Here is a 15,127-nt window from a genome sequence, read left to right as displayed (position 1 = left end):
GTCGCTTGTTCACAACGTTCGATCCCCACCCTTCAGTTTTCCCTCCCCGTAATACGGCCAATGTGTATTACTGCGGACGACCAGCTAAACTGAAAACAATGTGGAGAGCTGGATTCGAACACGCGAATCCTAGCGTCTCCACACTGGTGGCGAGTGCCTTGCCCACTACACCACCTAGCCGCCCTAAATACACACAATTGTTAAGGGGATGCAGACCAGAGAAAGACTTTTGTCTTGTTTACATCAGGGTCCCCCATTTTCAATTCATCATAACATATATGACATACATGACATACAGATAGACCTGTCACCTACCTGTTGTATAATACAAAATAAACTATACAGTGTGCAGTATACACCATATCTACACTGTATACTGTATATTCTGCACACAATGTATGTAATGTAATGTTACACCAATTTTATAATGTTATTTCATTCAGAAACATGGCGTCCTTCCTGTCAGAGGAGCAGTTCCAGTGTTGCATCTGCCTCGACATCTTCACCGAGCCCGTCTCCATTCCCTGCGGACACAACTTCTGCCTGGGCTGCATCAGAGGTTACTGGGACACGCAGGAACGTCCAGAGTGTCCGCTCTGCAAGGAGACCTTCCGGCACCTGCCCCAGCTGCAGATCAACCGAGGCCTCCGTGACATCACGGAGCACTTCACAAGGTCCGTTGTTTTTACATTTTACTCAATAACTTTTCTTTGTTCAAATAAGTGTTAAAGGAACACGCCGCCATTTGGGGAAATTAGCTTACCGAGAGAGAGAGAGAGAGAGAGAGAGAGAGAGAGAGAGAGAGAGAGAGAGAGAGAGAGAGAGAGAGAGAGAGAGAGAGAGAGAGAGAGAGAGAGAGAGAGAGTGAGAGAGAGAGAGAGAGAGAGAGAGAGAGAGAGAGAGAGAGAGAGAGAGAGAGAGAGAGAGAGAGAGAGAGAGAGAGAGAGAGAGAGAGAGAGAGAGAGAGAGAGAGAGAGAGAGAGAGAGAGAGAGAGACAGACAAGAAGATATATACCAGTTTCCTCTCTGTGTGTTCAGTAGAAGGCTATCTGGCTGCCTGTTAGCCTAGCTGCACAATGAATGGAAGCGGACAGTGCCGGTTAGCCTTCAGTAGAGGTGTTAGTTTGACAATGCCTATGCTACCCATTACTGTCCGCTTCCATTCATTGGTTCAATTGAGCCCATTTTAATTCAGATATCCTGAGGTGAGAAGTCATGGGACGCCTTTGAAAATGGTCATGCCATGGCCTTTATTCTCCTCCCATCAAATCTTAAATTAGCTTAACTTTGGATAGAAATCTACCCCTTTGCCAGTAAGCTAGCATGACACGGCTGATACCTTTGGATTCCTCAAGATATCTTGTTTCATATGATACCAGTATCTTCATGCTAGCTTAAGAAATTAGCAATTTTTTTTGTATCCACTTTTTCTCCCATTTTTCTATATTTTCTCCCATCCCAATTTCGTATCATCCAATTCAACCCTCCCCTGTCACGGACGCTGTTTCTTGCCTCCCACAAGCCGGCTGCAATGTGGACTAAGTCATACATAGCACAACTCCCCTCCGGTACTTGAGGTAACAGCAGTTGCATCTTTTCACCTGCGCTGCTCGATCTCTCAGTGGCGAGGAGTAACGCGTGGGAGGCTCACGCTGCCCCCGACACTTCCTGATTCTACTGCGCAGGCGCACCAACCGACCTGTAGGAGTCGCTGTCCACAACGCCCGATCCCCACCCATCAGTTTCCCACCCCCTAATACGGCCAATGTGTATTAGTACGGACGACCAGCTAAACTGAAAGCAAATGTGGAGCGCTGGGCTCGAACTGACGAGCCCAGCGTCTCCAGCATTTCGTGGCGAGCGCCTTGCCCACTACGCCACGTAGCCGCCAAGAAATTAGCAATTTAAAGACGGTAATAGAACAGCAGGAAAGCGGTAACATAAACGGCAGGCTGGGGGCTCAACTGTTAAAGTTATGTGATGTATACGATTGCATGTAACTGTCTAACTGTTTCCACAAGAGGGCGCTATAGGCGGAGCTATTGACGCTGGCACCAGGTAAGAGGGTATTTAAGGGATTGTTCCCTCCCTCTCTGTCTCTTCCCACCTACCTCCCACAGAGAGAAGGTCTCATGTACTGTGTACCAATGTGATAATAAACTACGCCGATTAAAGGCTGAAGTGAGAGGACCTTGTCGTCATGGTAAGTTATTGTCGCCCCATAGCTAACTCTGTCAACATCAACCTTCCAGAACCCTCAGGCAGACTGTGAGCTGAGGATTCCCCAGTGTTAAGACAGTAAATGAGTTCTATTGCCATTTTAAATGTAGGCCTATTATTTCAAAACATATACATTTACATTTAGTCATTTAGCTGACGCTTTTATCCAAAGCAACTTACAAGTTCTGTACGACAAGTCATCAGGAAGGGCACAACTCTATCAGCTGAGTAACAATGTTCATCAAAGTGTTGGGTGCTACAGTGTAGGTTAGTTTATTAGGACAAGTGTATGACAGTAAGGTTAGTTAGGGTTAGATATCTTTTTATTTTTATGTTCTAACTGGGGTGGGTAGTTCATTCCACCATTGTGGGGCAAGGACTGAGAATAGGCGGCTTCTCTTTGATGACCCTCCCGGAGCTCGGATAGGAGTAGGTCTGAGGCGGCCAGAAGATGCAGAGTGTAGGGGTCTTGAGGGTGTGTAGTTGGAGACCATTGACCGGAGGTAGGCGGGAGCGGTTCCCTTTGCTGCACGGTATGCTAGGTCGAGGGCCTTGAAGGACATATTTTCAAAATCAGATCTCCCACTAAAGATTTGAATTCAATCATCAATCATGTTTAAAGGAGAACACTGGTATAACACTGTACCTCTGGAAAGGCAACAGATGAGAGAGAGAGACGTTCCACGAACAGTTTGACTAGTACAGTGCTGTGGTCTGATGCTAACAATGAGCCAAATCTTGAATCATTCCGATGTGATCCTTTCAAAGGTCGCTGAAGGCCAAGGCGCAGCAGACGGATGAAGGGGTGGACGTGGTGACATCAACAACCGGGACAGAGGTAGCTGAAGTCTCCTGTAACATCTGCACTGGGAACAAGCTAAAGGCCGTCAAGTCCTGCTTGGTCTGCCAGGTGTCGTACTGTGAAACCCACCTGGCTCCTCACCAGAGAGAGAGGGCTCTGCAGAGACACAGGCTGACCGACCCGGACACCTTCACCAGCCGCCACCTCTGCAGAAAACACAACATGCCGCTGCAGATGTTCTGCAGGAACGACAAGACTCCACTGTGTGTCCAATGTGCAAAGACAGACCACAAGGCCCACACCACTGTCCCCATGGAGAGGGAGAGCAGCCTGATGAAGGTGGAAGAAGTTATTTTAGTCCTTTTGATACTTGATATGATATAGGCCTATGATTTGATACATGTTATGATATAGGCCTATGATTCGATATATGATATCGCTGCTGTCGGGACAAAACCTCATAACTCCATTTTTTTTAATATTTTATTTTTTCTATAAATCAACTCCGTAGATCATCCTCCATATGTGTGTGTGGGTTTTACAAAGTTTAAACAATGGGAAAGCATTAAACCGATCATCTGTCTAAACCTCCTAACTCTATTCACCCTCAAATCTGTGTTCGTTTTTTTCATCTGCTGAAAAGTTGGGTTTTTGGAGTTATGAGGTTTTGGCCCGACAGCAGCGATATTATTTTAGTCCTTTTGATACATGTTATGATATAGGCCTATGATTTGATATATGATATGATATAGGCCTTTGATTTGATACATGATATGATATATGTATGACTTGATATGATGTATGATGTGATTTGGTATTTGATATATGATTTGATATGATGTTATATTACTCTATATGACATATGATTTGATTTGATTATGTTGTCTATACCTTTTGAATCATCACCCCTTTTGTCCTAATGAGCCCATAGAGCTCTTGTTTGAGTTGCCTGTATCAGATCACCAGAGCTGTATTGAGGTAACACTCCTGTCTTGTTCCACAGACCCAGCTGAAGAGGAAAGGAACAGAGGTCCAGCAGATGATCCAGGACAGAGTGAGGAAGGTGGAGGAGATCAACCGCTCCCTGGAGCTGAGCAGAGTGAGTTCTTCTTTGCACGTTCATTGCCTAGCAATGTATTCTGGGATTTGTTTGTACATTTTCTATGCAAAGCACCTCATAGACCAGTCTTGTCACTCACTCACTCACTCACTCACTCACTCACTCACTCACTCACTCACTCACTCACTCACTCACTCACTCACTCACTCACTCACTCACTCACTCACTCACTCACTCACTCACTCACTCACTCACTCACTCACGGTTAGCCACTACACACGCCACAGACCCACTCCTACGAGCTTCTAGGGGGATCATCAAAGCGAAGCAGGCTATACAATGGTGGAATGAACTTCCCACCACAGTCAGGACAGCTGAAACCCACCCAATTGTCCGCCGTCAACTAAATACACACTTATTCAATCAATATCTGAAAGAAAAAAAACTACTAACCTCTGTACTGTCTTTTACTATCATGCACTTTGCTACTAAGTAATCTGCCTTACCTATATTACTACCTACTATGCTAATATGTCTATACTACTATGCTATATACTATAAGACTGTAGCACTCAACACTGTTTGACCTTTCACAAAGGGTATACAGGCTGTATACAAATACAATCAACTTGAATCTGACCTCCTCCGCTTTTAATTCTGGTCAGAAAAGCGTGGAGAGAGAGATGGAGGGCAGCGTGCTGGTGTTCTCTGAGCTGGTGAGCTCCATGGAGAGGAGCCAGGCTGAGCTGATCCAGCTGCTGGAGGAGAAGCAGAGAGCGGAGGAGACACGGGCCGAGGGACTCGTCTCAGACCTGGTGCGGGAAATCACCGATCTGCAGAGGAGGAGCGCCGAGCTGGAGCAGCTGACGCACACCGAGGACCACCTCCACCTGCTGCAGGTACGAGTATCACACTGTGGGCAAAAGGGCAGGCTTGGGAGGATGGAGCAGGAAGCTACAGTGGAGAATAGCACTGAGTTGGAACAGCTGACACACATTGAAGACTACTGGTTAAACTCAGCAGTGGATTTAAAAAAAATTCTGTGGGGAATTATATATATATATATATAAATAAAAATAACACACATCCTCCATTCCTTGGTGCTGAGCCAAACTGTAAAAACAATAGTACATGAACAAAGCGGCTCGCAACTCACTTTTGATGCTCCAAAGTGTTTAATTGTGACAAAAATAGCAGATACAACGTTTCGACCCTTCCGGATTTTTTCAAGTATGAACACAAAACAGGATATTATCTGTAGATGCAATTAATCGTGTCTAATACTGTGTTTAATATATATATATATTTCTCTTAAAAATCGCAAAAAAATAAAATCTAAAACATGTCAAATGTAAAAGATAAATTGTTATAAAATCATGTCTAAAATGTATTAAAAAATCATGCAAGTCTTGGTACCGCCCCTGATCACCAGGTGGGGCTGATAGCAAATGTATTCATTTCCTGTATAAAAAAAGATGCAATTTCCTGTTTTGTGTTCATAATGAAAAAGACCGGAAGGTTAAAATGTTGTATCTGCTATTTGTGTCACAATTAAACACCTTGGAGCATCAAAAGTGAGTTGCGAGCCCCGCTTTGTTCACAAATCAAATATTCAAAACACATTTTCTTTCTTCACAATCCAAAGCTGCTTGTGCAGACGTATGGTAACATTTCCCCTGTGTTAGGTAATAGTCTATTTGCCAACACAATGAACCGTAAATTTTGGAACCACCAAACTTTTATGATAGATATGGATAGTATGGGCCACCAGCACTTAGAAACTGCTGGATGCTAAGTTGTACATGTTGGGCAACTTTTTTTATTTGCATAATTAGTAGGGATGCTCGATATTGGCTTTTTTACCGATACGATATACCAATATTGTCCAACTCTTAATTTCCGATACCGATATCAACCGATATCAACCGATACCGATATATGCAGGGTAATTTCAGGTAATTAACATTACATATCTCTTGTTGTGGAATTAACACAACATTATGCATACTTTTGACAATAAATAAAATCAGAATTTGTTCTTACTTGCTTGCCTGGGTAAATAAAGGTTATAGAAATGTAAAAAATAAAATAAAAATAAAAAATAAAAAATTGAAAACCGATACCGATATGTTCCGATATCACATTTTAATGCCGATATCGGCCGATAATATCGGTAGGCCGATAATATCGACATCCCTAATAATTAGCTACATTATCACCTAAATGGACAAATCTCTGCAACTACTTGATCAATTTCAACAATGTTGGAGTGGTTTTGGGGGTTATTCGGGATGCTGAATCCATTTATGATACTCAAGAGTTTCGGAATTGCAATTTACTGGAATTTACCAAATTTCAATTTCAAGAGAAATTCTGCTGAATAATATTATGGGGAAACTTACTCCTTGCTTACAAGTCTTGGTTATCATAGACTCAGGTCTACTGTAAGCTTTAAGTCCCACATTAACAAGGTGACAAAAACATAATTCTTCCACCTTAGAAACAAAGCTAAAGTACAACCATTTATAAATCAAAAGGATGCTGAAAAACGGATCCATGCTTTTATTCCAAGCCGACTGAAGAAAATACTTCATCTTATTCAACTCTCAGCTAGGCTATTACACTGGCTTCCGCCTTCCGGTAACATTTAGAATTGATTTGAAGGTCCTCCTCCTTATGTACAAAGCCCTAAATGGAACCAGACCAAGCTATATTGGCAATTTTCTTGTCAACTACATGCCCCCAAGAACACTACGATCATCTACTTCTATCATCTTGTATTTTTATTTTCTGCATTGCATTTATTCTGTCTATTTTCTGCTCATTTGACGTATTCTAGTGTATTTTCTGCTGTGAAGCACTTTGGGCTGCAATTCTTGTATGGAATTTGTACAAATAACGTTTATTATTATTATTGCCATCCTTAGAGTTATTTGCTACCTCTATCTAGCAGGGCTCAAATTATTTGAAATGGTTTTGTTAACCCTCCTGTTATCCTCAAATTGACTTTACACTCTTTATCCTTGGGGACATCATTTTGACCAGTTTGAGCAGTTTAAACCTCCAGAAAATGATCATAATCAAAAGTATTACCCAAATGTATGTTTCAGGTGCTTCATGTTACTTTGTTGATTACCTAAATAACCATTTAAATAAAACATTACCCCTACTCCCCCCCACCCACCCAATTATACACACGGATTGTGACGCCACGCACACCCACCCTGGACTGTTCCATCAGAGGGGGGAGCTTCGGTGGTAGTGTGAGTGGCTACAGACCACTGCACTTAAATATAAACATATAGTCTACCTGGAGACTCAATGAGGTAATTGTAGATGTCGCCATAAGACGCGTCTGGCCATTTAGTGGGATCATTGTTTCATTATCCTGTTCGGCTGAAAGGACACTGGCCACCGAAGCTCGCCCCTCTGATGGAACAGTCCAGGGCGGGTGTGCGTGGCGTCACAATCCGTGGGCAATCTGCACATGGGGAATAGGTGCTTAAAAATTGGCTTTTTCTCTGCCGATTTAGTTCTGATCGATTAGGAATGCAACCACTTACATCACGACTCTCATCCACATTCATTAATTTGCTCCCCCGCAATCTCCTCCCCGATTTCAATGTAACACGGAAGTGTAGTGGTCTATTAGGCGCTCTACAAATTTAAGTTATTATTATTATTATTATCATTCTGTTTACAATTGAACATTCCATGAAAATTATCTATAAATTCTGCATCTTCTGAAACATTTATAAACAGAAAATTCATAAAAAATGGCACCAACATTTGGTAAATTCCAGTAAATATAGCAATTTTGAAACTTTTTTCTTCTCTTAAGTATCATAACTGGATTCAGTATCCCGAATAACCCCCAAAACAACTCCAACATTGTTGAAATTGATCAAGTAGTTTCTGAGATTTGGCCATTTAGGCGATTATGCAAATGAATGCTAATTACGCAAATAAAAAAAGTTGCCCAACATTTACAATTTAGCATCCGGCAGTTTCTGAGTGCTGGGGATCCGTACTATCCATATCCATCATAAAACTTTGGTGGTTCCAAAATTTCCGGGTTCACAATGGGGCTCTATGGGATGGCAAATAGACTATAACAGAAAGACTTTGGCGACATAACTTTTGATGTTAAAGGAACACTCCACCAAAAGAATAAAGCTTGATTAATTATGCTCACAATCACCCACAGATGCCAGAACTATTAATCATTAATCAGATGCCTTTACTACTAATCAATTTGGTTATTTGGAGTTATTGAGTTGAAAAGAGATGCTTTGCGTCAAAGGCCTTTCAAGGAACTGTTAATCTGTCACTAATCCTTGATATTTGTCATTGTCATAATTTCCTTGAGTTGCATGTAGTAGCCTAATACTGTTCCTTTAAATAAATTATAAAATAAAAAATTTACCAGAATAGTTAGAAGGAAGTTACTTTATTCATCTCTTGGGTTAGTCATCCTGTTTCAATACAAATGCATTGATTGTGAGGATTTTGTGACTAGAAGTGTGAGTTAATTTGTTTGTGTTCCTCTGTTTTAGAGTTTCCCCTCCATCAGCACTCCTCTATCCACTAAAGACTGGTCTGAGGTCAGTGTCCACTCCGCCGTCGCCATGGGGACAGTGAGGAGAGCTGTATCCAAGCTGGTGGACCTCTGTCACGAGCTTGAGAAGAAACTGTCTGCAGTGGGTCAGTATCTTATCCTGTCAGAGAAAATGTACAGATACAGTATGTAGTGGGTCAGTATCTTCTCCTGTCAGAGACCATGTACAGATAGAGTAGAGTGTAGTGGGTCAGTATCTTCTCCTGTCAGAGACCATGTTCAGATACAGTAGAGTGTAGTGGGTCAGTATCTTCTCCTGTCAGAGGCCATGTACAGATACAGTAGAGTGTAGTGGGTCAGTATCTTCTCCTGTCAGAGACCATGCACACAGATACAGTAGAGTGTAGTGGGTCAGTATCTTCTCCTGTCAGAGACCATGCACACAGATACAGTAGAGTGTAGTGGGTCAGTATCTTCTCCTGTCAGAGACCATGTACAGATAGAGTAGAGTGTAGTGGGTCAGTATCTTCTCCTGTCAGAGACCATGTACAGATACAGTACAGTGTAGTGGGTCAGTATCTTCTCCTGTCAGAGGCCATGTACAGATACAGTAGAGTGTAGTGGGTCAGTATCTTCTCCTGTCAGAGACCATGTACAGATACAGTAGAGTGTATTGGGTCAGTATCTTCTTCTGTCAGAGGCCATGTACAGATACAGTAGCTTCACTAAAACACTTGTACTCCCCTTTTTGCAGAACTGAACAGGACCCATCAATATGCAGGTTTGTCTTTGTTTGTCTATTTGTATGTATGTATGTATGTATGTATGTATGTATGTATGTATGTATGTATGTATGTATGTATGTATGTATGTATGTATGTATGTATGTATGTATGTATGTATGTATGTATGTATGCATGCATGCATGCATGTATGTATGTAGGTATGTATGTATGTATGTATGTATGTATGTATGTATGTATGTATGTATGTATGTATGTATGTATGTATGTATGTATGTATGTATGTATGTATGTATGTATGTATGTATGTATGTATGTATGTATGTATGTATGTATGTATGTATGTATGTATGTATGTATGTATGTGTGAGAGAGAGAGAGAGAGAGGAGAGAGAGAGAGAGAGAGAGAGAGAGAGATAGAGAGAGAGAGAGAGAGAGAGAGAGAGAGAGAGAGAGAGAGAGAGAGAGAGAGAGAGAGAGAGAGAGAGAGAGAGAGAGAGAGAGAGATGCTGATTTATTTTGCACATAATCTTACACACATCCATGTGCTCAAAAACAGTTTTGGGCACATGCATTTAGTTTGACCACCAGTGATGTCATCAGGGACATTGCATCCTTGTTTTGTGTAATTACAGCACCATGAAACGATACACAAATGTATTCAAATTAATTTACTCTCAATAACTGAGATATGTAATGTATTCAAACTAAATGAATGTGTGCAAAACTGTTGAGAGTTTATGGACGTGTGTCGGATTATGTGCAAAATAAATCTGCATTATTTTTGGTGAAGTGCCCCTTTAATTCAAGTCAACTCAATAAAGTAAAATGATATTGCCCCTATTCATGGTACACCTCTCTCTCTTACTCTTACTCTCTCTCTCTCCTCTCTTCAGTGGATGTGACTCTGGATCCTACTACAGCTGCAGGCTGGCTGGATGTGTCAGCAGACAGAAAGGAGGTACTACAGATTTTGTACTTCAAAAATGTCTAAATACTGATTACAGACACAAATTCACAGTGTTGGTTGCATTGATTATATTGTACTTAGAAACATAGGAATAACTTATTTTAGTTAATCCAGTCTGAAAATGTGAATAAACCATCACATTACAACATTGAATATAGTTATTGCGATGATGGTGGTGATGATGATGGTGATGATGATGATGCGGATGCAGGTGCTGGTGATGATGGTGAGGATAGTGGTGATTATGATGATGATGATGGTGATGATAGTGGTGATGATGATGATGATGTGCCATCTGGTGGAAAATTTAGCACCAGGACTCAGGTTGCAAGAGTGACCCATTTTGGGAATCATAATTCACACCAAAGTACAGGATTAAATTTGATTATTGATTTAGATTTTTTCCAAGTCTAGGCAATTATCCAATCCACAAATCAGATTTAGCTTTAAAATTGTGAAGCATGTTTTCTTTAAAAAGAAAGAAAAGATAACTTCCATCTTGATTTGTCACCTTTAAACATACAGGGCAATCTTATCAAGCACCAGTCCACCAGTAATCACAGCCTGAGTTATAGTGACATTCGCATAACAATAGTAATAACAGTAATACACACAAAACAGAGAGGTCCCGACTGAATTCAGTCGTTAAAGAACCCAGGGCGTCTATCGCAAAGGGTAGGGGGTTCCCCAACGTTCTTCTGGGCAGGTCTTTGACATCAATGCATCTAATCATCCCTTCCCTTTATTGGCTGGTGTGTAACCCTGCCTCCCCCTGCTACTACTACCCCAGGCCATTGCTATAAATATGTGTTCTTAGTCAACTTGCCTGATAAATAAAGGTTCTAACTAACGATGATGATGATGATGATGATGATGATGATGATGATGATGATGATGATGATGATGATGATGATGATGATGATGATGATGATGCCCATGATGATGATTTCAACAGGTGAGACTTTGGTACAAGCAGAAACTCACCCCGGTCCCTGATGACCCACGTAGGTTTGAGTCCTGCGTGTGCGTTCTAGGCGAACAAGGTTTCACCACTGGGAGGCGCTACTGGGTCGTCCAGGTAGGAACCACAGCACATATAAAGGCCTGTTTCAACAGCCACCACACACACACACACACACACACACACACACACACACACACACACACACACACACACACACACACACACACACACACACACACACACACACACACACTCGCACGCACACACACACACACACGTTTGTTTATGTGAAATATGGGGACATTACATAGATTTACATGCATTCTGTAACTAACACTAACCTTTACCTTAATTTTAACCTTAACATTAACCATCAATAGCTCACCAAACAACATCAGGATGTTAAATGTCCTCATTTGGTAGTGTAACGGAGGTACCGCAGTCTATCCACAGTCACGAGGTACAAGTAGTGAAGTGGCTGTAAACGTTAAGCGGTACTGCAAGTAAAACTCACTCCCGAGAGGCATCCAGACCAAGTAGCAAGAAATGAGTTCACCTCTTGGTACAGTGGTCTGTGATGTCGCCCCCGGTGCGGGAGACCGGGGTTCAACTCCCACTCAGGGCAATCCCTTAACAGGGGTTGAATCGAAATAAACACAACGCAGTAAGATCACACCGGCTACAGTAGCATGTCCTTATTTCGATTTTTCACTTTAAAAACAAGGTACACACACACACTGAAAATCAGTTGCACCCCCCCCCCCCCAACTGGTTACAGTAGTGTACAGTAGAGTATATTTTTACTCAAGTAATGTACTTATTAATATGTTGACTGAACTTTGTACTTCTAAAATAGTGTACTTTCAACCTTCTAGAGGACAAAGTGCCCTAATTCTGAGCTAGATTAACACTTTGATTACAGGCCATGCGGTTCGCCTTACCCCCGTTGAATGCCACCACCCACTTCAATGATAGCGTTGTGAACGCATAATCTCTGTCTTAAATTATGGCTATGTGTCTAATCTGGCCGTCGCTTATCAATGATTTGTTTGCAGTCAACATTGTCGAAACGGATAGTTTTTTAATCGGTTCATTTCCGTTTTATACCATTTTGAAAAACCCTTGTTTTCTTGAAAGTTTCAGGAAAATATAAAGATTCTGTGATAAACAGCCTTTCTGGAATATTCTGGGATACACAAAAAACATTGTAATTTTTCTGCCTATTTATGAATCGTTTTCAAATAAATGCTAGATTATCGATAGTATATGTGTATTTATGCACGCTAGAGAAGCGAGCTGAAAAATCGATTCTCTCATTTCCTGATCAGTGCACACACACACACACACACACACACACACACACACACACACACACACACACACACACACACACACACACACACACACACACACACACACACACACACACACACACACACACACACACACACACACACACACATATGGCACACGCTGATATCTCTGTGAAAACAGCTCTGATTATCCTAAGACTGGGAAAATAGATTCCTTACCTCAGATCAGATGTTCTCCAAAAAGATTATTCCAATTCCTGATCGCCATTCCAAATATCGATTGCGTTTATTGATTCAGAGCTGGGTACTGGAAATATGTATTCCACGCGGTTTTGCGGCTCGGCAATGACTTGGATCTCTTCGAATGGCTTGCCGGAGAAGTAAAATGAGGAAACTGGATTCCCCCCCCCCCCCCCCCCATGTCTAATCCAATGGGGCGCAGTACAACAGGGAGAGACGATAGGGGGCGGTATTTTCCCAATGGAGCTCAGAAAGAGTTTGCAGCACTAACGTGAGACTAGATTGATGAAATATGAATTCAAATCGCTAATAAATCATTTAAAAAAAAAAAAACTACAAAAAAACGCTATTTGTCATCGCTGGCACTCAACGGTCGGCATGAACTAACGACATATAGCATCGTTGGCACTCAAAGTGTTAAGATGAAGAGTAAGAAGATAGATACCAATTTCCTCTCTGGAAAATGGATACGGACCAGCTAGCCTAGCTGTTGGCCAAAATCACCTCCGCAGTTTTAAGCTAGGTTAGTGGTCCATAACCACTTCCATTAATTTGTGTAGCCGGATAGCTTTCTACTGAACGCACTGAGAGGAAATTGGTATCTATCTTCCTGTCTGACTCTGGAGAAGAGTGCATTTCTCATAACGTCGGCGTGTTCCTTAAAACATGTGGAACAGAAGGCAGTAGTACAGTAGTGCACCTAGTTTATATCTTTCTTATATATTTCTTATATCTTGACTTAATCTCATATGTACCAATGTACACAAATATAAATTTAAAAGAAATATAAAAAAATAAATAACCTTACTGTCATGTCCTTGTCCTAATAAACTAACCTACACTGTAGCACTCAACACGTTGATGAACATTGTTACTCAGCTGATAGAGTTGTGCCCTTCCTGCTGACTTGTCGTACAGAACTTGTAAGTCGCTTTGGATAAAAGTGTCAGCCAAATGACTAAATGTCAAATGTAATGTAATGTAAATCCAGACTGGATATGAACGTTCCTTATCCAATCTTATATCTCATATAACGTACCAAATCTGCTTTGTTCCTCCTCAGGTTGGCGATAAGACGGAATGGGACCTGGGCGTGGCCAGGGAGTCCGTCAACAGGAAGGGGAGCATCACGGTGCGGCCCGACAGCGGCTACTGGGCCATCTGCCGGCGCAAAGGCAACAGCATGAGCGCCTGCACCGGCCCCTCCGTCCTGCTCCACCCGAGAGAGAGCCTCCGGAGAGTGGGCGTGTTCCTGGACTACGAGGAAGGGATGGTCTCCTTCTACAACGCAGAAGCAAAGACTCACATCTACACCTACAGCGGGTGCGTCTTCACCGAGACCCTCCACCCCTACTTTAACCCCTGTCTCCACGACAACGGGAGGAACGTCGCCCCGTTGTTCATCTGTCCCGTCGAGACCGGAGGGTTCGGGGACGAGTCCGAGGTCCGGCCCACCCCTCTGTCCGAGTCGCCGCGGAGCAAGCAATCACCCATTCCTTCCATCTCGCATGAGACGTTGTTCGAGAATCTAAGCCGTTAGAAGATCTTGAAGAATGCAGGACTTAGCTTTTTTCTTTTCTTTTTCTCAATAGTCCAGTTCTGGGACAAATTCTGGGACTGTGTCGGTCATTAGGCCTACTGTTAAAGGTCATTGAGATGAAGGGCTCTGGGATCGAATACAGCTGTAAGCGGTACCTCCGGCTTGGTCAGTCGTCCCTACTAACACAATTGCAGTGTTAGCAGGTGGGAAGCGGGTGGGGTATGTGTCCTGGTCGTTGTAAACTGCAACTCCTACTGGTTGGTCGGGGCGCCTGTTCAGCAGGGAGGGGATCTGGGGGAAATAGTGTGAACCTCTACACGCGTTACGTTCCCCCAGTGAAACTCCTCGCTGTCAGGTGAAAAGCGGCTGGCGACTCCACATGTATCGGAGGAGGCATGTGGTAGTTCTACACCCTCCCCAGGCCAACAGTAGGGCAATGCGCGCAACGACCAGGAAGGGAATTGGCATAACGACTAAATTGGGATGGGTGATAAAATACAGAAAGCCCAACAATGTTGATGATGATCTGTGCACTTCAGTAATATACACCTTGATTCTGTGGTGCTATTCAGATAGCACCGGGCATTCAGCGTGTGTGTACTCTTATACCAACTCTCCCCTGTATTCCTCTTCCCTCTCTGTTCTTTGCCTTTAGTACAGACAGAAACAAAGAAATGGAGAAGGGTGGATGGAGATGGTTGACCAGGAAGTTCTCAC

General features: G+C 42.6%; 1 protein-coding gene across 1 annotated transcript; it reads left to right on the top strand.

Moving 5' to 3' along the window:
• Positions 1 to 447: 447 nt before the first annotated feature.
• On the top strand, positions 448 to 14,410 carry LOC311239399 (E3 ubiquitin-protein ligase TRIM39-like; the record flags this gene model as incomplete). The annotated part of the gene is made up of 9 exons (XM_084327705.1): positions 448 to 674; positions 2,989 to 3,361; positions 4,026 to 4,121; positions 4,748 to 4,981; positions 8,639 to 8,786; positions 9,395 to 9,421; positions 10,280 to 10,344; positions 11,309 to 11,431; positions 13,934 to 14,410. The coding sequence occupies 9 exons, from the start codon at positions 448 to 450 to the stop codon at positions 14,408 to 14,410; spliced, it is 1,770 nt and encodes a 589-aa protein (XP_084183831.1).
• Positions 14,411 to 15,127: the final 717 nt, after the last annotated feature.

The sequence above is a fragment of the Notolepis coatsorum genome (assembly GCF_963971535.1).
Source record: "Notolepis coatsorum genome assembly, chromosome: 13".
Classification (NCBI taxonomy): Eukaryota; Metazoa; Chordata; class Actinopteri; order Aulopiformes; family Paralepididae; genus Notolepis; species Notolepis coatsorum.
The sequence above is the reverse complement of the archived record's forward strand: the minus strand, read 5'-3'. Positions and strand labels throughout refer to the sequence as shown.